The following is a 22,292-nucleotide window of genomic DNA, read 5'->3' as shown; positions in this document are numbered from 1 at the left end:
CCTAGTAAAGCGTAGAATGTTAACATACTAAACAAAACCCAACTTTGAATAATGAGATTTTTCTTTTAGCTTATTGACTTCACTTATATGCACTGCGTTATTTTACATTATTTTTTTAACTGCTCAACCGTTTCCTTTTTTTTTCAACTAGTACGTTTTACTGATACCGGGAGTTTAAGATCGCGTGTTTATATAAATTTGTGTTTTTTTTCTGAAAGCATTTTGATGACTTACCCCTGTTAGTGGTTTATATAATGAAACCAAAAAAAGCGTAAAATCACTATTTTGACAAAATAAATAATGTAAGTTTGCAAGGCTGAGAGAAATAAATGGTAGTGTGAGAGAGAAATTATTGTTTTGAAGTTTTTGGGTCGGAACTAAATTTAACTGAGAACGTGAGGAATTTAATTTGTTTGATGTTTTGCTACCAAACAGTTTGGCTTCCGGCACAGCCTTTCTGGCGGATGACGTTCTGTTGGTTGGTCTCTTCGCTAATGAGGAAATTCACCGCTATCATTGGTGCCGCGTGCTAACGCAATTACAAATTGTTATCATGTCCACTATTTTTTACATAGTCAATTAAAAAAAACAATGTGCAATGACGTCTCACTCTCTTCCTGGGTTTGCACACTCGCTATTACTGTGATTTTCTTTTCTTTTTTAAATTATTTAAGTAATTTTTATCGTCCTCCATGGCACACAATCCCCACTTCACAGGCGTCTTACATGCTACTTATGTCTGAGAGCACTAGCTTATACATGACATTTCTAACAAGAATATACGATAGAAATAGGAAAAAAAAAGCAGAATGACCGAGTGTCGTATTTAAACTCTATAAACATACAGCTAAAAAAATTATTCCAAACGCACATACATTCTCTGTATTTTAAGTTTATTTTTCATTAAATGCTACGAAATTGCCATTAATCAGGTTTATTCGTTAATGATTAGCGGCTGCTAAAGCTACAGTTTAAAAATATGAATCAGTTGATTTCTTTAAAAAATACTGACAAATATTTTATTATTTTGTCAACGTAATTAAGTCTTATGCTGCGCCACCATTTTACATTTATGGCCCGTGAAAAAAATTCAATGCCATATGTTCAACTACGCGCCTTTTTAATGCAATGATAGCCTACTCTCAATTTTTATACATTTCTCTTCCATGTGGATGTATTTTTATGCATACATATGTATAAGTATTTACTAACGTAAGCGTCATCTCTCTTCACTCTTCCAGAAACTCGTTTCATTAGGATGATGGGTAAGGGAGGGTAAGGTGCATAACTAACAAGCAACTCAGACATTCACTGGAGTAAATACTGTATTGATGCACAGTTTAAACGAACAATACTTACTTTATAATATGAAACACACGAGTATTCCTAACAGGGAAAAAAAATTATGAGCAAGTGTATTCAACGTTATCAAACATCATTGTCTATGTTTAGTTAATCGATATTATGTTTGGATATTTGGTTATTTTAAACTGACTGTATTAAGCATCAGTAAAAATATGTTGAAATTTTCGTAAGAGACATCAAACATGCTCTTAGTCTTTCAGATAGTTACGAATCGCGGCTTTATGTGAACTAGAGTACCAAACCTATTAACCGATATATATTTCTGCTTTCACAGTAATGATAACTTCTATCTTAAATTTTAAACTTTACTCCAACGTTAGAATTTAGAATAATCTTTAAGACAGTCATAAAATATTATTCCTTCATTGGCGTAGTTTAAAAATTTACTCTGATATTAGGATAAGTGGCACTGAATAATTATTGACAGAAAGACGCCAGACAGTTATGTTTAATTCACTTTAAAAATAAATAATTTAAAGAAAAAAAATATTTTTTGGTGCTAGGTTTTCAATGTTGAAGAACTCTAAGAAATTGTGAGAAGAGAAACATTCAAAGAATTGATTTGCTCGTTTATTTAACAGTGCAACGCATGATAGGTAATGAGGTGGTTTGGTTAGAGCGCAGGAATAATTTTGGCACTGGAAAGGTTGAAGGTAAAATGTAAAACGTGCAGCTAAAACTATTTCACGCCACTTGGCCCATTTACACGAACCCCTGCAAATGGAAAGGACAACATGGAACTAGCTAGTCTCGTCAAATTCTACCCCAAACCAACTCCAGCTTGTGTGGAAAACAGAAAATGTGTGTTTCTATCAGATCCTGCTTAGGAAGTGGCAAGGAATGCGTAAAAAAGCGACAGTATAACCGCCCCCACAAACCTCTCTTCCCTACAGCACTTCATTTCTTACGATAGCAAATGTGTTGAAAATAACACACCAAAATAAGTTAAGCAAGGTTTCCCAAGGAAAATAATAACATGGCTAGATTCCAGGAGCACAGACTGTTTAAGTGATGAGGTTGTGTACAACCGTGTGCCTTCAATATAACACGCAAAGGAAATGAAAACAAGGCTAGTTTCTGTATGGAGAGATGGATTTAGTGAGCAGGCTTATTTTTATTTACAACCATGTGCATTCTATGTGACATGCCAAGTGTTGCGATAACAACACTGGATTATAGATGAACAGACTGAGATTTTGTGTAGGTTTTGCACAACCGAGTACATTTAATAACAGCTTAGTATTGTGAAGTGAATTGTACCCACTTAAAATGATAGTGAAGGGTAGATTCTAGGTGGATAACCTGATTTAGTGAGGAATTTCGCAAAATAGTGTGCATTCAATAACACATGGATTATAGATTCACAGACTGATTTAGTGAGGAAGTTTTGAAAAAAAAAATTGTATACTTAATAACATACACTAAGTGATGTGAAGTGAATTGTGCCCATCTAAAATAATAAAAATGATAAAGTTTAGGTGCAGACACTGATGTAGTGGGGAGGTTTTACATAATCGTATGCATTCTATTTGACATGCCAAGTGTTGTAAAGCGAGGTGTGCCAATGAAAAATGTTAATAAGGCTGGACTCTTTGTGCAGAGACTGAAGTAGTGAGTAGGTTTTGCACAATCGCATGCATTCATTGTGACATGTCGAGTGTTTTTTAAGTGAAGTGTGCCCACTAGAAATTATAATAAGGATATAATATAGGTACAAAGACCGAATTAGTAAGTATATTTTTCCAAAATGTGAGTTTCAATAACAAACACTAAGCGTTATGATGCGAAGTGTGCTTAAAGAAAACTTTAACTAGGCTAGATCGTAGGTGCAGAAACTGATATACTGAAGTTTTGAAAAAATAGTGTGCCTTAAATAACACAAGCTAAATATTGTGAGTCGAAGTGTGCCACGAGAAATTATAACAAGTTTAGATTATAAATGCACAGACTGATTTAGTGAGGAAGTTTTGCAAAATTCCCTAAGAAATATGAAGCGAATTGTGCCCATCAAAAATGATAACGATGATAAGGTCTAGGTGCAGAGACTGATGTGTTGAGGTATTGAATAATCGCATGCATTCAATTTGACTTGCAAGTGTTGTAAAGCGAGGTGTGCCAATGAGAAATGATAATAAGGCTAGACTCTTTGTGCAGGGACTGATTTATTGAGGAATCAAAAAAAATAGTGTGCATTAAATAAAACATACTAAATGTGTAAACCTAACTGTGCCTACAAAAAAATGATAACAAGGCGAGATTCTAAGTGTAGAGCCGTTTTTTATGTGCAGGTTTTGTACAATCGTGTGCATTAAATGTGACATGACAAGTGTTGTGAAGCGAAGTATGCCAACAAAAAATTACCACGAGGCGAGATTATATGTGCGGAGGCTCGTTTAGTGAAGGGGCTTGCAAAACAGCGAGCATTCAATGACACACGCTAAGTGTTGTAACGTGAGGTGTGCCCACAGGAAATGATTGCAATGTGATATTCTAGGTGCAGGGACCGAATAAGTGTGTATGTTTATTACAACCATGTGAATTCAATGTCACATGCTGAGTTTAGTGAAGAGGTGTGTGCCCGCGAGGAATGATAACAAGGCTAGATTCTAGGTGCAGAGACCGGTTCAGTGATAACTTTTCGCACAATCGTGTGTTTGATAATGTGACATGACAAGTGTTGTGAAGTGAATTCTAACTCACAGAAAAAATATAAGAGTAGATTCTAGGTACAGAGACTGATTTAGTGTGGAGATTTTGCACATCCGTGTGCACCCAATTTCTTAATATGAAGTATGCTTAGGGGGAAAAGGATAACAATGCGAGATATTTCATTTGCAGGGACTGATTTATTAGATGATTGTTTTTTTTGCCCCAACATTGTGCATTCAATGAGACACCCGGGAAATAACAACAATGTCTGATTTTAAGTTCAGTGACCATTTTTAATGCGTAGGTTCTGTTCAACCATGCTCGTGAAATAACCCACGCTAAGTGTGTGAAGCAAGGTGTGGCCATGGGAGAGGATAACAAGGAGAGATTCTAGTGATCTAGCGACGAGGCTTTTTGCACAACCGCGCGTGCATTTAAACTTCACGGGGAAGAGTATGAAGACGATATCGTAAAGGTTTCGATATTGACTTAGGGATGAGGTTTTTTTTTTTTTTTTCACAAATGTATGCACGTCAAATGACATTTAAAATAGGTACATGCCCACGTGAAAGGTACCAGAGTGGTCTATCCCTGCACTGAAAGAAATTTTTGTATATTTTACAAGGAAAATCCTTGGAAACTCTGTTGCCAAGGATATTGCTTGTTAAACTACAAGGCAGAGCTTTGTACCATGTGCGATTTTGCAAGGCTCTGCCTTGTGGTTTTGCAAGAAATATCCTTGGCAACAGGGTTTCCAATAATTTCCCTTGTAAACGAACAACATTTTTTTTTAGTGTGTGGCGCATAAACTTATTGAAAATAAGATTATTTTTTTTTGCGCCGACGTGTGCCATGGAGGACTGCATCAATAGATATATGAATATATATATATATATTTTTTCTAAGCCGTGTCAAGGTGTGTCGCTCACAGACGGTCATGCCCGTTCGTCCGCCCGCCTCGGAGTGAGATGGAGCTAAAACGCTCCTACTGTTATATACTATGACTTTCTGATCACTCATTGACGGCGGTAGACGGTCCGGGCAGTACAGGCGTGGTTCAGAGCTCGACCGCTGATCCACCTGGCAGCACTAGCGTCAGTGACCCTCTTTCACAACACTCTACAACACACTTAACAACATTTCATGCTGAACACTACAAAATATTATTTCACAAGCAAACATTGCCGATTTTTTATTTTTTTTTCTTTCTTAAAAAAATTTACAATTCTCACCAACAATCAACACTGGTTTTTTTTCTTCTTTTAAAGTTCAGTAACAACAACATCGACGTATTCGATAAACTTTATAATAGTTTACTAGAATTCATCTCTTCTGAAGTTATCGTACATGCAAATAAATTATTATTCACCGTACAATTTGTAAAGAAAATTGTCCGAAAAGTATTTGATTTAAAAAAAAAAGAAATACAGAAATTCAAACTAAATGAAAGACTGTATACTTTAACACCACGACATCTATAATACCACACATGATATGTCAGGTTTGCATGATATGAAATGGATCTAGTAATTTTTAATAATTTATTAGTTCAACTAAACATTTGAAATATCTTACTAACACTTTAAATATACTTTTTCACTTGAAAGTTATTTCTTTAAAGTTGGTAAATTTGAATTATCAAAAAAAAATTAATAGTTGCAGTTAAGTTTTAGTTAAATAACTATTGAAGGAAACATAATGTCGCTGAGAGATTATACATATCATTTTCGGTAATACATTTAATGATTATAAATTTCATGACGGTTTTGGCACATATTTTTAAGCTATAGTACATTTCTCAAATCGGGGAAGAGAAAAAGGCTTGGAAAATATTCCCTTTGGCATATAAATATACTATTTGTCATTTATTAACAGAGTGATGATACCAGTTATTAAATTTAAGCTAAGAAAATTTTTTAAATATATTTTAAGAAAAGTTAAATTCTTCCTGTAATGTTTTTTTTTTTACTTAATATGTTCACACTTCTAATATATCGTCAACTATGAGAAATATTTTACTTATTATAGGCTTTGTATACATTAAACGTAAATATACAAGGTATATTTTATGCAAAAAATTGAAAGTTTGCAGTAGGGTATCGAAAAGATATTCCCTTTACAGATGTTATATTTTCTTATAAAAAAAGTTAGTAAGTAAAGCAATATTCAACTGCAATTCGCTTACTTAATCGTTCTGGTTGCAAAATGAATTTTTTCGCTAAATTAAAAAAGCTATTTAAGTCATTTAATTATGTTGTTGCTGGATTAACTTTATCGTTTCTATATACATGCATTATTTTTCAAATAAAAACTAGAACTTTAATGCATAGTGTATCATCTTTGATTTTAAAATACTTTTTAAATAAAAATCATATAAATTTTCCATAAATTGTTTTGCCTGAAACATGTAAGATCTTAATTCTTAAAAATATATAACGACGATTTAGTTTTGATGGTAATTGTTTTAACTTTTTAAAATGAAACTTTACCTGTTTGGCAGAACTTACTTAAGGTACACTAACCTATAGTTTATATTGGGGTAAAATAGGAAATCCTAACATATTTATCAGATCGTGGAATTTGTGAACTCAGTTGTTAAATAAGCAATTTATAAGGATTTGGTTTTTGTTTGAATGAATCAAGTAGTAATGTTTCTGTTTGCCATAAAATTCTCAGTTTTACGATAACTTCAGAATAATTCTATTTTTATCACAACCACGATGTAAGATTTATAGACCAAAGAATAGAGCAACGTGTTATATTGAAATAAAATGTACTTAATTTATTCTACGTTTTCCAATATATTTTTTTCTGTCTTAACAAATCATTAGTATCTCTAAATATGTGATTTATGAAATTCAAACATATTTATTGGTAATTATTTACATTAAGTAACATGAAACATAACAAGTAACTTTCAAATATATAATATTTTTTATTACTTTATGATACAGGGTCTTCTTCTGTGAACTAGCCATATACAACTTTCCCAGCATATGCATTAAGAGGCAAAAGATAGCATTTTTCTATTTTATGAAGCGTATCACAATATAAAGAAAACGTTTATTTTCTATGTCACAACCAATGTATTTTGTACCACATATAGTTACAACTTTTCTACGTAACACAATCTTTTCATTCGCACACACTGGACTGGTTGGTCTAAGTACGTTTTGTGCTATATTCCTGGGAGAGTTTTATTATTTCTAGCTTTAAAGTTAAGTAATCCTGTATCATAGTACAAAGTACGATATTAACAAGTTTTAACAAACCTGCTCATTTTAAAAAGAGCAAACATAAGAAAGTTGTTAATTCTCAAACAATTAACACCCTCTGCGTTTGTTTACATTAAACAACTTAAGTAAATTAAATAAAGGAAAAATTTATGGTTTTCATACGAAATACTCCGTGAAATATGCCAACAGTTATTTCATAGGAAACCAGACAACATGGAGAAAATTTAAGTAAAATAATATATGTACAGTTACTAGGGAACATGAATGAAATTATAATAGAGAAAAAAAAATAACTAGCAAGACATTAAATTTTCATAAAATTAATTACTAAAGATTATTTTCACCAAATTATTTTTATATTTGATATATGTATATATTTCGAAACTTAAAATTAGAGAAATGTAAGTATACTTCGGCAGTTCATGAAAAGTACTATATATTTTTTTTTAAATATTCGTCTTCAGAATAAAAATCTACTAATGTTTAGCTTAATTTAAAACTATTGCCTAAAATCATGTTATTTGAAACATTCTGTACCTACTGTATAGTACATAGTTGATTTATATTAAGAAATTTATTGTTATTTGAAAGGAACACAACATGGGGAGATTTTTGCGCCACTTGGCATAGTCCACACAGCTAATGCTACAGTGTCTAATTAGCCTATTGGTAGCTTGTGCGCGAGGCGAACTGGAAGCACCCGGCGATTGTCACTTGTCATTTTGTTTGTAAAATTAGTACACTTTATAAACTCCAGTCTGCGAAGGCTAATTAAAATGGGAAATATGCCACTTGACGTCAAAAAACTTCCCATATTATCGAAATCATATTCGGCTTCGAAGCAAGAACGTGATTTTTTTTTTTTGTTTTGTTTAGAGTGAGATCAACAGCTTGCAAATTTGAAAAGGTTGTATGGGTATGTGGAGGGGGTAGGGGGGAAAAGCTGCTACCGATTTCAGAGACAAACATTGACAGTTCTTTGTCATGCAATCAAAGTGGAAGACAATGACTACGTATTTATAAGCAAAGGTGTTTTTTTTACACTTAATCATACTTGCAAAATGATCATTCTTGCTGGAACATATAGCTACTGAAAGTGAAAAAAAAAATAATGGTTGTAAAAACTTGTTCTTAATAGTTCTGAGCTACGGAATAAAGTTACGGAAACAAATATACCGTTGAGAAACTTCGCAAGCCAACGCATTGGTAAGTCTGGTTTCCTGGCTGGTGTGTAGTATCAGGAGGGCAGTGGAAGCGAAAAAGGCGATGTGATAAAACATGTTTTTGCCGTCCAGTTTATTTATCATTTTTTTTTACACACTCACACACTCATTACTGTCCGGTTGCTGGGGTCGAAGCTGCCTTCAGGTCGTACCAATAAGGGCTCCAGGCAGATCTCAGAAAAATTACGGCCAGGGGGGTGGGGGGGTGTATGGGTTTTTGGAGATTCCCAGCTCGACCCTCAGAGAGTTCCCGGACCAGGGGGGGGGGAGGGGGTAAGGCGACCACCGCCATAGTTCTGTCAGCGCTCTCTTTTATCAAAAGAGGGCGTGTGGCTTTAACGTTTGTCTTTTGTTGTTTTCTTAAAAAAAAAAAGATGGCCGCGAATGGCCGCTAAATCTCGGACTTTCGTGTGCCCCACACTCACCTCGAACGTATCGTATAAATGCGCTTCGGGAGGTCGGGCGGTGTGTAATAAAAAAAAAGAAGAAGACCGAGAGGGATTCTGAATTGTTGCTGTTCAGTTAGCTTCACAACCAAGATGGCGCGCCCGCCGCATTCGGCCGCCGGGCATTATTATGTGACGATGATGTGCGGCGCCGAGAAGAGCACGGCGATGGTGGCGATGACGGTGAAGAGCGTGAAGATGATGAGGCACAGCCGGTCCACCACCATGGCGGCGAACTTCCAGTCGTTGGTGATCTCCGCCGCCTCGTCCTCTTTCCGCAGCTTGTCCGTGATGACGCGCAGCTCTTTCAGTATGAGCGCCAGCTCGCGGTGCGGGCCCAGGCACGACGAGGAGGATCCGCCGCCTCCGGGGGCGGAGCCGCCGCCTCCAGGGGTACCGCCCCCGCCGCCGCCGTCGTCGTGGTGCGAGCGCAGGTAGCCCGCCGCCGACGCCGCCGCTCCGCCGGCCCCCGAGTGCCGGAAGTCGTCGTCGATGTCCAGCACGTTGGCCAGCAGGCTCTTGGAGGATCGCTCCTTCAGCTCCAGCTCTCGCAGCTGCAGCGACTTGCGCGCCGGGTCGGCGTCGCTCGCGGGTCTGCTCATGCGCAGCAGGCACGGTAACCAGTGCAGGAAGATGGTCTTGATCTGCGGGGGCACACAAACACACACACACGCCGGCTGGGACCCTCCCAACAGGGGCGAAGCCAGAGGGGGTGATTTGGGTGTCCAAACACCCCCCCCCCCAAATATTATATATATATGTACCTATGACAACATTTACACTTGTCTAGTTGTTGCGAATGCGCTTAGATGAAAACTAAGAAAGAACTCTTGAGACCGATAACCCTTAATATTCAGCGATGAGTTTTTCAACAGTGTCTCGTTAAAAAAAAAAATCGTAAAGTCGGGACACAAATTCATGATATTTGAATCCGATATTTTGATTACGAAAGTGCTTGAAAAGCACCAAATTGCACATTAAAATCAAACAATTTTTCCCGGTGGAGGGCCACCCCGGACCCCCCCCCCCCCACCCCTCTCTACTTAGAGGGGCAGGGTGTAAGTAAACACCCCCCGAAAAAGAAATCCTGGTTACGCCCCTGCTCCCAGGGACCGATCCCTCACAGTTCTGTCACTTAAAAGCTCTGGAATGTTTGAACAAGAGAACTGGAATGCTATACTCCCACCCTACGCTATTAGAGCGCGTGTGTGGCAGGGGAACGAGAGAACGCCGGCCGTAAGGTCGGAATAATCTGTCCCGGCTCAGGGACGGGTTCACTGGGTGATTGAGGGGTCCCAGTGTGATGTGGGAGATCGGGGAAGGCGCCAGCAGTGCTGATAAAGTCTCAGGGCTCAGGACACAGCCAACTGTCTGGTCAGCTGAGCGAGGTACGGGGCTGAGGCGGTGACCATGCTGGGTTGATGGCCTTTAGCCGCTGGTCTAATACCTTCCCGATCAAACAACAGGGAGCGATCCCCAACAGTTCTGTTTTAAATAAGCTCTGGAATGCATATAAAACGAACTGGAATGCTACTCCCACCCTACCCTGATAGGGCGCATATGTGGGAGGGGAATGTGAGAATGCCGGCCGAGAGGTCGGAATAATCTGTCCCAGGACCAGTACTTATAGCGCTCTTCAATAAGAACAGATAACACTACAAATTATTAAAATACGTTTCTTGTAGTATTACAAACCTTTACTTGGCAACTGGATTCTAAAGGAATCTTTCCTAAAGTATATATATATTTTTTTTTCTTTTGTGTACTGAAAGAGGAGGCAGTTGCAAAAGTAACATTAAATAAGTCAGTAATTGCCTTGGAATACATTAGTACTGAACCTTAAATGGTTCACCCAATTATTTGATGGGGAACAAAATTAATCCTAGTATAAATGTTGACTTTTTAAAAAATCTAAATAGTGTAAAGTTTTGCCTTTTAATTTATTTTCAATACTTGTAAATATTAGTTTATAATAACACGTATGAAATATCCTGATTGCTAAGCTTATTTATGTGAATTGCCCTTCTTTAACATTTAAAGTGAAAATGTGACTGAAACTAACAAAAACATATTAAAAGAAAAAAGGCAAAACTCTATTAGGTGTTGTAAACGTTAATGATTTTTTGGCCTCCACTTGTAGTTTCGAAGACAACTGATTTAAGATAATTAATGTTTATTCATTTAATATGTAATGTTTAGTATTTAAATTTTGTATAGGAATTAAAATGATTATATATTAAATTGTTAATTATTTTATATTATATTCACCCCTTTTATATAGTGTTCTAACTCACGACAAAAAAAGAACTTTTTCATTAATTATTTTTGCACGGCTTGTTAAACTAATGAGTTTTTCTGGAAACGTAAAATTTGTAGCTGATTAATATTGAAATCTTTTTTAGTTCTATTTAACTAAAGAAGTCTATTGTTTGTTTCTTAATTTAATTTTGTTTCATGTCACTTTTGAAAATGTTCTTTCAGTTGCTGATGAGGGAAATGAAAGGCACAGAACAGTTTCGATTAATGTTTTAAATTTAAAGAAATACTTACTAGATTTCTGGGTAAACTCACTAAAAAGTAACCTAGTCCATTCTTAAATTCCAATGTGCATTTAAATGGGCTTTTATATTCTCTTTCTAATGCACGATTTCTGCCATTAGAACCGTCTCTGTTGCCAGGTATACGCCAGAGAGAAAAAAACGTTTCAGACATAGCTTTGCTAGGTAATAAAAAATTATTAGAATGTATCTGAAACATAATTGTTTTGTAAAGTAAAATTTTGGAATGAGAATTTTGTAAAAACATTTTCCTGTTGTATTTCAAGATCATTATCACCATATTTGTATTAATTGTTTTTGTGAACGATTTTTTATAACATTTAACATAATTTTTTTTTCCCGCTGTATTGGACAAAGCAAGATTTTATGGAACGCCTTGTTATTAATAGTGACCGGCTGCTATGAACAAGTTTCTCTTGCGAAACAATTTTTTTTTTATCAGATTGACTTCAACTGTGAGAATTTAATTGACAATAATTCATGTTTTTTTTTTTAATTCAACAATGGATTAGTACAATTTTCAAATAATTTATTACAATAAAAAAAAGATGATAAACAAAATAAGATTTTTTTTTATGTTCAAAAGACAGGGTAGTTACAATCTAGCAAAAAAAAGTGACCGTTATTTACTCTGCGCTTGAAATATAAGCTTGAGAGAGAACCAGAGCAGCCGCCGTGGGCCTAGGCAAGCGTGTATTACGAAGGGGGGTTTGGGAAGAAGGGGGGGGGGGGGAGTATTTTCGACGGTGGCGCCGCCAAGCGAAATCAACGCGCACTACCGCCTGCGCGGTATCGATTGTCGTCAGGTGCGACCTACATTCCCGCCCGCCTCGTCGCCTGCGCCTGGACCCCTCTGCCGGCCGACAGCTGAACCTCGTTGTGTGCCGGCCATTCCCGGGGGAAGCTTTCTTTTCACAGACGAGAGAGCCAAACGTCCGATCGTGCATCTTCGGTTGTTTTTTTTTTGTTCATTGTAGAGTTCGCTTCGAGCCTTGGCCGAGGACGGACGCATCAAGCGGAGCTGCGAGATTCCAGGAACAGCCTGTTTACTCGCACACAGGCCAGGTGGTATTCCCAGGTTTTTCTAAGAAGTGTAAACGTGCAAAACAACCCGGGTTGTAGCTAACCCTACAGCCTAGCCACAACCCGGCTTAATACCGGGTGCGTGGTCAGTGGGTGTTAGTGCGTTGTAGGGTGTAACTAGCGACATGACTGACCAGTTAAGTGACGAGCAGGCGATGCAGGAGTGCATCGATGTGCCCCTGCCGAGCGACGACGAAACTGAAATGTCAAGCGACGACGGCTTTACAACAGTCGTCTCAAAAAAACAAAAAACGGGAGGAAAGGACGAAAGACTGCGCCCCCCACTGACGAACCCCGCGATCGCCAGGCAGCAGGCCGAGCGACTTCGCAAGCAGCCCGTCAGAAGGGCAAACAACTCGGCCAGTCAAACGGCCGCCAACACGTCCACAGGTTCGAGCCCTGCCCCGCCAAACCCTGCCCCTCAGGCAAAGAAAATGCAGGTGAAACCCCTGTATGTATTCGTGGATTCTGGCCACAGCTACCCGGCCATTAAAAGAGTGCTGGATGCAGCACTGCAGGAGCGCTGGTCGTGCGTCAGTCGCGGCCATGACCAGCTCATGATTCACACTGCCACTGTGGAGGAGTACCACAGGGCAGTGCGTGCACTGGAGCAGGCCGGAGTGCAACACTCTGTGCTGCTGCAACGGGACGAGATCCCGAACAAGTTTGTGTTTTGTCGAGTGCATAGCAGCACCGACAAACAATTCATTCAGGCCGAGTTCACCGCAATGGGTCTTCCAGTGCAGAACTTCTGGTTTCTGTACAACAGGCAGACCAGGCAGCCTATAAATAAGTTAGTCGTAGAGCTCCCGAAGGCCGTAAATCCAGAAAGGATTTACGACCTGAAGTCATTCGGAGGCCTCAGCATTCGTGTTGAGGACTATCGACACCCCAAAGGCCCCCTCCAATGTGGCAACTGTCAGAGGTTTGGCCACCCCGCAAAAGGCTGCAGAGCCTCCCCTGTGTGCCGATGGTGCAGCCAAGGGCACAAAACCGAGGTTTGCCCCCAGGGAGGCGACAGGACGAAGGCAAAGTGCGCGCGATGTGAAGGCCCGCATTGCGCCAATTACAGAGGCTGCATGGCCTACAAGAGGGAGAACTGGCGTCACCTCCCGCAACAGGAGCGGAAAGACAGAGAGCTGCAGTCCAAACGCGCAGTGCACGAAAACAAGCGAGCAGTATTCGCAGCTCAAGTCCGCCCGCCCCCACAACAAGCAGGCCCCTCAGGCTACTGCCCCCAGCCCCCAAGGCAGCCGTGGCGAGCCCCGAGCTACCCCGCCCCCCGCAATGGCAGAGCCCTAATCAATATTCAGTGTTGAGCGATAGGCATGAACTGGAGTATCCTGTCTTGGCAAACCCACCCAGGCCTAGAGGCCAGCCCCTGCCCCAGAGGCCCCCGAAGAAACACCATTCGGGGCACAAAAACGGTAAAGGCCGGGCGCAAGGTCAGGTGACGGATCAGCCAGGTACTAAGGCACCACCCAACTCCACCCCTCCCCCCAGTGATTCCAAGAAAGTCGCGCAACAACAAGCCAGCCCGATGCAGACTGACTCACCAACAGAATTGCCAACTGCTTCACCGCAGTTCAAACCCTCGGAGAATCCAGCGATGGGCGCGAGTGACTTTCTGAAGCTCGTGGGCCAATCGGATGCCATTGCACAGAATCCTAACCTGGCACACGTCCTGGAACCAATGTGCATTTTAATGGCTATTTGGTGTAATCCCTCCAAGTCAATACAGGACAAAATAAAAGCCACCACGGGCTTCGTGACAGCATTAGCGGCCAGCTTTAATGCCGCACACCCTTAAACTAGGTTCTGCCATTAATACTACCCCCGTAGACAGTAGATTAAGTACCATCCTTTACTGGAATGCACGAGGAATTAGAAATAAAATAATCGAATTTACTGATCATTTAATTAAACATAATATAAGAATCGCGGCGATAAACGAAACACACTTAATTCCAACAGATCGTCTAACTATCTTAAATTACACTATTTATAGGCGCGACCGCGATACCAGAAGTGGAGGGGTTGCCCTACTAATCCACAGAAGTATACAACATAGTGAATTTCATTTACCTGAATTTAATAAATTAGAAGCTGTTGCAATTACTTTTAAAGTCAATAAACAACAAATAGTGCTTATTTCGATGTATGCACCACCGGGGAGGTCACTAACTGAAAACGAGCTGGACATCTTATATGGCTCAGCTCCCACATTTCTAGCAGTCGGCGATATTAATGCCAAGCATAAAGACTGGAACTGTCGGAGCAATACAGCCAATGGCCTACTGCTGCAAAGACACGAGTCTAACAAAAATTATCAAGTACATGCTCCCTCAGAGCCCACTCATGATAGCGGAGTACTAAGGCACAACCCCTATATTTTAGATATTGCATTAAATAAGAGAGTTCAAACGGGATTCGAACTCAGAGTTTTTCACGAAATGTCGTCTGACCACTTTCCAGTACATCTACTATTCGATGACGTGGACACTGACATCAGTCCTCCGAGAAAAATTAAAGACTACAAGAAAGCCGACTGGAGAGGCTTTCAGACGTATTTAGTCGATAATTTGCCTGCAGCCGATGCTGCCAACTTCGAAACGAAAGATAACATCGAATCAGCAGTCACTGAACTTACAGTTAAAATACAAACTGCAATTAACTCGTGCATCCCAGAAAAGGTGGTTAGATTTAAGCAAGATGTACTGCCGGTGTATATTAGGGATTTAATTTCTCAGAAAAATAGATTAAGGCGCGAATATACTCGACGTAGGCAGCGCGACATTAAAGCGAGAATTAATGAATTACAGAAAATAATTTCCGATGAAATAACTCTATGGAGGAGCAGCCAATGGGAGACGAAAGTCTCTCAGCTACAGGTGCAAGATGGTAGCACCTGGAGTATGACAAAGCGATTCCTTCATAAGATAGATAAAATACCACCGCTACAAACTCGCACTGGGTTCGCTTTTACACCGACAGACAAGGCACAAGCCTTCGCGAATACCCTTGAATTAGCCTTTCAACCTAATATCGAACCCTGTGACCCGCAATTTAATGCCGGAATATACAGAGACCTTACAATTAAACTTAATCAGCCTTTAACTTCAAAACCTTACTTAACTCAATCTCAGGAAGTTAAACAGGCTATCAGGCGTATGAAACCACGTAAGGCACCGGGAAACGATGGCATTCAGGCAGTAGTCCTTAAGAAACTGCCCGAAGAAATTTTGGAATACCTAGCTCAATTAATAAATGGAATACTTAAACTACAGTATTTTCCATTGCAGTGGAAAGAAGCTAATGTGATAGTTTTTCATAAATCCGGAAAAGATAAGACACTGCCCCAAAATTATAGGCCCATTAGTCTGCTGAGTACATTGTCAAAAGTAGCTGAATGCATAATTCTGCAGCGACTAAATGCTCACATTAAAGAAAATAACGTACTGCCGGACGAACAATTTGGTTTTCGCAGCGCGCATTCAACAACGCATCAACTGGTCCGTATGACAGAACAAATAATAACTGCGTTCAATCAGAATAGCTATAATCTCGCAGCATTTTTGGACATAGAAAAAGCCTTTGATAGAGTACTTCATGAAGGCTTAATTTATAAATTATATAAAACTGGCTTCCCCGATTGTTATATTAAATTACTGGCCTCGTATTTAGAAAATCGATCGTTGAGAGTCACGACAGAAGGAGCACAGTCCGATTTAAAAATAATTAAAGCAGGAGTCCCACAAGGCAGCATTTTGGGGCCGGTTTTATTCAATATTTATATCCATGATATGCCTAAGCCCGCACACCGATCAGTTCAGTTTGGCTGCTACGCGGACGATACGGTATTGTTTAGCAGATCTAGTATTCTAGAACTCGCAGCAGACAGATTGCAAACCGCGTTAAATTCAATAGAACAGTGGTGCACAAAATGGCGAATTAAGGTAAACCCTACTAAATCAGAAGCTATAGTTTTTACGCGTAAACATCTCCCGCCACTCGAAGATAGACCACGACTAACACTTTTCAATGAGCAAATTCCTCACAAAAAAATTGTTAAATATTTAGGCGTGCACATGGATAGGAAACTTCTATGGCGCGATCACATAGAGGCGAAAAGAAAAACAGCTTTCACTAGGCTCATGGCCCTCTACCCCGTCATGAGCAGACGTTTAGGTAGCTCTGTTAAAAACGGAATAATAATTTATAACGCACTAATAAAACCAATAATCACGTATGCAGCGCCGGTGTGGGCAACAGCAGCGGAATCTCACTTAATCAAGCTACAGAGAATTCAGAATAAGAGTATTCGTATTGCGACAGATGCGCCTGTGTATTGCCCCGTAAGGGCTATGCACAGAGAACTCAAACTCGAACTTTTAAAACATTATTATTTCCGAACTGCGCAAAAATTCTATGATAAATGTGCCATAAGCAGAAACCCATATATTTCATCACTGGGCGAACAAGATCCAGAGTTGCATGGAAAATATAAAATGCCAAATTCAGTCTTGGCTCACAGACCTCCGTAGTGTGCTGTGGCTGGCTGAGCGATCGGCCAATCAGTCTCCCGCGAGTTGAAACTTAAATTATAGACATCAATGAAATAATTAGCTAATTCAAAATGGTCCGAAGCACGCAGGTGTAGGTTCGGCTCCCGGGAGCTCACTGCCTGTGCTGTTAGGGCTGACTCCCTATGTCCGATGGACATGGCCCGCCTGGCAGGCTTCACCTCCAGTGCCGGTTGTGTTTCTGAAAGACATGGGATTTTGAATTGCAAGCTTGTAACAATACCAAAATGCGAATAGGTCTTGACTTAATTCACCTGTAACTTTATACACCGACAGTTCCTCTATATTTAACTAGTAGTATAGTAGTAGATATTAGAGATTTGTAAATTAGTAATAAGTCCTAGATACTAAGTAATAGTCATCATAAATATATATTTCTAAAATAATAATTTAAAAAAAAACTAAAAAAAAATAAAAAATAATAATAAAAATAATATTAATAGTTATTATTTTAGTTTTATCTTAAGCACTGCACGTCCATCCCTGAGTTGGGAGTTTGCATATTTCGTAACGAAATGCCTAGTTTGTAAGTCATTTATCTGTTTTCTGTCTTAGTTTATTAGTTTTTTAGGTGCTGACTGGCGGCGGAGTGAGTGGTCAGTGCAACCACTCACCACCAGGAGCGCTTGCGTCCCTGGTCACTAAATCCAGTACTGGACAATTAGCAAAGAGGACCACGAGTCCAAGTACCCAATCCCCGCATGGTAGACTCTTTTCTACTCTGTCCAACACTTCATCCAGACCATCCTCTGTCTCCTGTAAACTCCTACACGTAATGCATGCCAATTTGCATCCCGCATGAATGTGCCCAGGGTTTTCCCTGTGTCTATGCAGGTTTTACCTGGGCCCACCCTATCTCTAGTTATAGTCTAGATTTAAGAGTGAGGGGAGTTAGTCATGGCGCCAATCGCTGCCATGGCTGGCCAATCCCCTCCTAGCACATGATGCATGCGACCCTCTCCTTGCATGGCTAATCCCAGCATGACTAGGCGTATAGGCTTCGGCCTGAGACGCACCTAGGTCCCTCCCTAACCCGGACCCCTCCAAAATACACTTAGTTTTAGTTAGGTTAGGAAAAAAAAAATCTTTGTAAATAAATATGGCGGTGTTGATAAAAGGATAGTAATGGTCAATTAGGTTAGGTTAGCTACATTATAAATACTTTAAAACATTGTGGACGGTGGATTTGGTTAGGATAGCTACATTAAAGATACGGAAAAAAAAAAAAGCATGAACTTCGGGGAACTTCGGGATTTGGCTCTCTCGTCTGTGAAAAGAAGGCTTCCCCCATTCCTGGCGGGACAAGCTCCCAAGTAACTTTACTTCTGGCTCTTCCTTAGCGGAACTGAGGGAAACTACTTCCTACTTCACGTCGAGAACGCACTTCCAGAAATGCGGCTGACTAAAAGATCTCTGCCTAATGAGTAAATTCACACAAGTTATTTCTTATTTTACGTGTAACATTGGCGGATACAATTATGGGGGGGGGGGGGGGAAGTGGTGATTTTGGAAAATAAATAAAATTTGAACACGTCTACGCAAAAATACTTACATTAACATTGCCCCTAACACACTGACATAAGGGCCTGCAAATAGTAGCCGTATCATACTGTCTTCACTGATGCTTTACAAGAAATTTTTTTTTCTCTCCGTAATTTCATTGCGCAAAGCTACATATGTTGGGTATTTATAATTTTTACTTGATGAATGATAAAAAAAAAACACCTAAATACAGCAGTGTAATTCTATGCATGCAATAAAGATGTTACTGTACACTGGCAAATATAATTTCCCCCATACTTTATAGTTACGTAAATAATGTGTGTATAGATTTACATTGTACGGTAGGTAGGATTTTTTAAAACAAACTGCTTTTTATAATCACAAATACATTGCAGATGTGATTTTTAAAGCTTCATGGTTAAATTACCTCTCAGTGATGGATAAATTTACACCTACGTCAATGCTGTTATTTTAGAGGTGTTGATTTGAAATATACTTACACCTGTGGGGTTAAAATACACCTACATCGGTAAAGATACAACTGCCACATAAATAGGTGTATACTTACACTTTTTTTACAGATTAGTTCATACCACACTTATTTCTCCCTTTCTTTACTATAGCAGATTATAGGCCTTATTAAGATTATTTCTTACAGAACTCTGAAATTTACTTTATTCATTAAATATAGCTAATTTACTTCAGCAACAATAGATTGTTACATTAAGAAATAACCATTAGATTTGGAATATAAAGTATTGTTATTATTTTGTCAGTTAATATCATTAATTTGTTTCAATTGCATTCTTAACGAAACATAAATGCCTACTTTGTTTATCCATGAGAAAATTAGCGGATATAAATCAAAGTTTTTGCATCCTTTTAAAAAGTATGTTTTTACCAAGTAGATAATAACAATATTTGAAATAGCCCATACCAATTAATAATGAAAGTGAAATGAAATTTATTATAAATTTAAGTTTTGAGAAAAAATAAACTATAGGTCGTAATAAGATATTAATAAAATTAAAATTATTAGTTTCAATAAAATTATATTCATTAATATAAATAGTAATGTAGCTCGTGCAAACATTATATTAAAACTAGCTTATAATTCGCCGCTTTTCTCGCGCAGTTTCGGAGTATTGGTAATATTTCACCGTTGTAAGAAAAGTGTGTGATTGATCGTTTGATGCCGGAACAAAAAAACAAACAGACAAAAACAAATAATGGTTGAAATAGCAAAATGGTATAATCAATAATGATATATTTATTATTTGTATTACTCCTACCAAATATTTTACGTCTAACTTCATTAGTTTCAGAGAAACAATTTTTTTTAAGTAAATCAAAAATTACCCCTCATCATCCCCCTTAAGAACCAATTACAATAAATTGAAAACATACAATAGGTAATTTAAATGAATGTTCTACTTTCTTAGTTTCTATCCTCTAGTTCTAAAAAATTTGGACGTATGTATTTTCTTTATAAAACCATATCATTTTAATTGTTGGTGATAGTTTTGGTATGTTTTTAAAAATATATTTAATATTTTGTCATATGCTTGGTTCGCTTCGCAGGTATAATGAATAATCTTAAAACTATATTTACCCCTTTTTTCTCCCTGAGGAGTGGAATTATGTAACTATGTAAATCCTAGTGTCTAGGTTACTCAAAGAACTTATTAATAAAAATTGTCATCCAAATCCGTACAGTAGTTTTCGTTTGATGCCGGAACAAACAAACAAACAGACAAACCGGCCAATGTTTTAATAACTATTTCTTTAAAATACAAGCAATTTTAATAGCTCTTTCCAATATTTTGTTTTTCATTATATCCAATGTGCAGACTTTTTAACTGAAACAGTTTTATTATTAGTATAGATTAACTGACTCATTTGGATAAAGGTATCTGAGCAAGTGTTGAATATCTAAACCTATGTTCGAATTTATATTTTTTATAATTCTTGACTCTGTGCAATATTTTTAACCTATTATTTTATTTTCAGTACTTCTATTCCTATATATATATATATATATATATATATATATATATACTCTTTTCATTATTTAACGGGATTCATTCATCTATCCTACTAATTAACAAGTTACGACACAATGACTTTGTTTGAAAGTGTTGCGACTTTATTTTAATTGATTCTTAAGTTAACACCGTACTTTAGGAAGTACTGCTATGACCCATCTTCCCCTTCAATTTCCGAACTTTCATTTCTATTTTGTGCTTACCGCTAATTTCTTTGTAAGATTTTTTTTTAATTACACAGACTTAACAGGAAAATTCCAGCTTGAACAAACACAGTGAATCACCCCCCCCCCTCCCTCACTTGGTTCCTCCTGTCTCGGTCACTAGGAAAGCTTTTCAATTAAAACAGATTTGTATGTAAATCCCCCCAAAATTTCCGTTGTCTTTCCTCACCCTTCATTCGTTTATTATTTCACAGCAGAACAGAAATGAAATCTCCTAGCAGTTCACGTGGGCTGAAGCAATTATTACTTCGTAAACCTTATTATAATAAAGCGCATAAGTTTAATTACTGAGTTTTCAACGTGAACGGTGTATATTATATTACCAGATGCTAAACAAAAACAACGATGATTTATTAATTAGAATATTTTGATTTGTTTTAATCTGGGAAGTCGCTACACATGGCTTGTATCATGTTCATTAAGTAGTGATTTAATGCAGTTGTGTGTGGTTGGGGAAAGAGACAAACATCATTTATATGATTTTTTTTTAATAAAACACGTATATAGCAACAGTTTCATGTTTTTGCTATGTTTCATTTGGTTTTGTTAACTTTCAAAAACACAAAGAATGTGGTTACTCAGTTTTCGTTGAACTGGAATAAAATTTGTAAAATGTTTTACTGTTATTAAGTTTTTATTAAAATTTACAGTAAAAAATAAAGCTATCATTGTAAGGAAATATGTTTCTCCATGAAAAAAGAGAGAATATATTTTCAATTTAACTATCAAATTACCTGTAGAAGGTTAACAAAATAATTCAGCAATTTACATTCAAGGTCTTCAAAATTTTCGTTAATAATTTCTTTGAAAATGAGATAAAAATACACCTACATTTAAGAGAAAACATTTTATTGTTTAATTATAATATGTTTTTGGAATTTTTAACCAAAGTTTTAACATTCATAACCTCTTCGAATTACTAGAATCATAAACAGCGATGTCACAAAGCCAATTAATACTTATCTTCAAAACTTTATGTATCTCCTTTTGATCATTCACGGTTTTTACTATGTACTATTCATCATTTCTTTGATAGTTTTGATAGTTTGATAGTTTTTCGAAGTAAACATTAGAGAACGAAAAAATGTGTTTTATGTACACATGACACAACACAATGAAATTATTACGAATTACGAATATATATTACACTCTTTTGTCTGGTTTTTCCGCAAATCTTGTTTATTTTAAGAGATCCCGACGGATTTTATTGTTAACTTTAAATCATCGTGACAAACACAGTAAAATCAATGCATGTTCGCAAATGGCGACAAATATCACATCTGCACCAGACCTAAAAAAATAAAATCGCAAAGTAAGTTTGAATAAATGTACTATAAGTTTCTCGACATTCACTAAATCTTCTCGACTGTTACAAAT

General features: G+C 37.8%; 1 protein-coding gene across 1 annotated transcript in view; it reads right to left on the bottom strand.

The window, feature by feature from the left end:
• Window positions 1-8,103: 8,103 nt before the first annotated feature.
• LOC134539917 (neuronal acetylcholine receptor subunit alpha-7-like) overlaps window positions 8,104-22,292 on the bottom strand; it is an 85,839-nt gene continuing 71,650 nt past the window's right edge. Inside the window, 1 exon segment of the mRNA XM_063382268.1 lies at window positions 8,104-9,563. Within this exon segment, the coding sequence (XP_063238338.1) occupies window positions 9,048-9,563 (516 nt within the window). The 3' untranslated portion in view covers window positions 8,104-9,047.

The sequence above is a fragment of the Bacillus rossius genome, chromosome 16 (assembly GCF_032445375.1).
Source record: "Bacillus rossius redtenbacheri isolate Brsri chromosome 16, Brsri_v3, whole genome shotgun sequence".
Classification (NCBI taxonomy): domain Eukaryota; kingdom Metazoa; phylum Arthropoda; class Insecta; order Phasmatodea; family Bacillidae; genus Bacillus; species Bacillus rossius.
The sequence above is the reverse complement of the archived record's forward strand: the minus strand, read 5'-3'. Positions and strand labels throughout refer to the sequence as shown.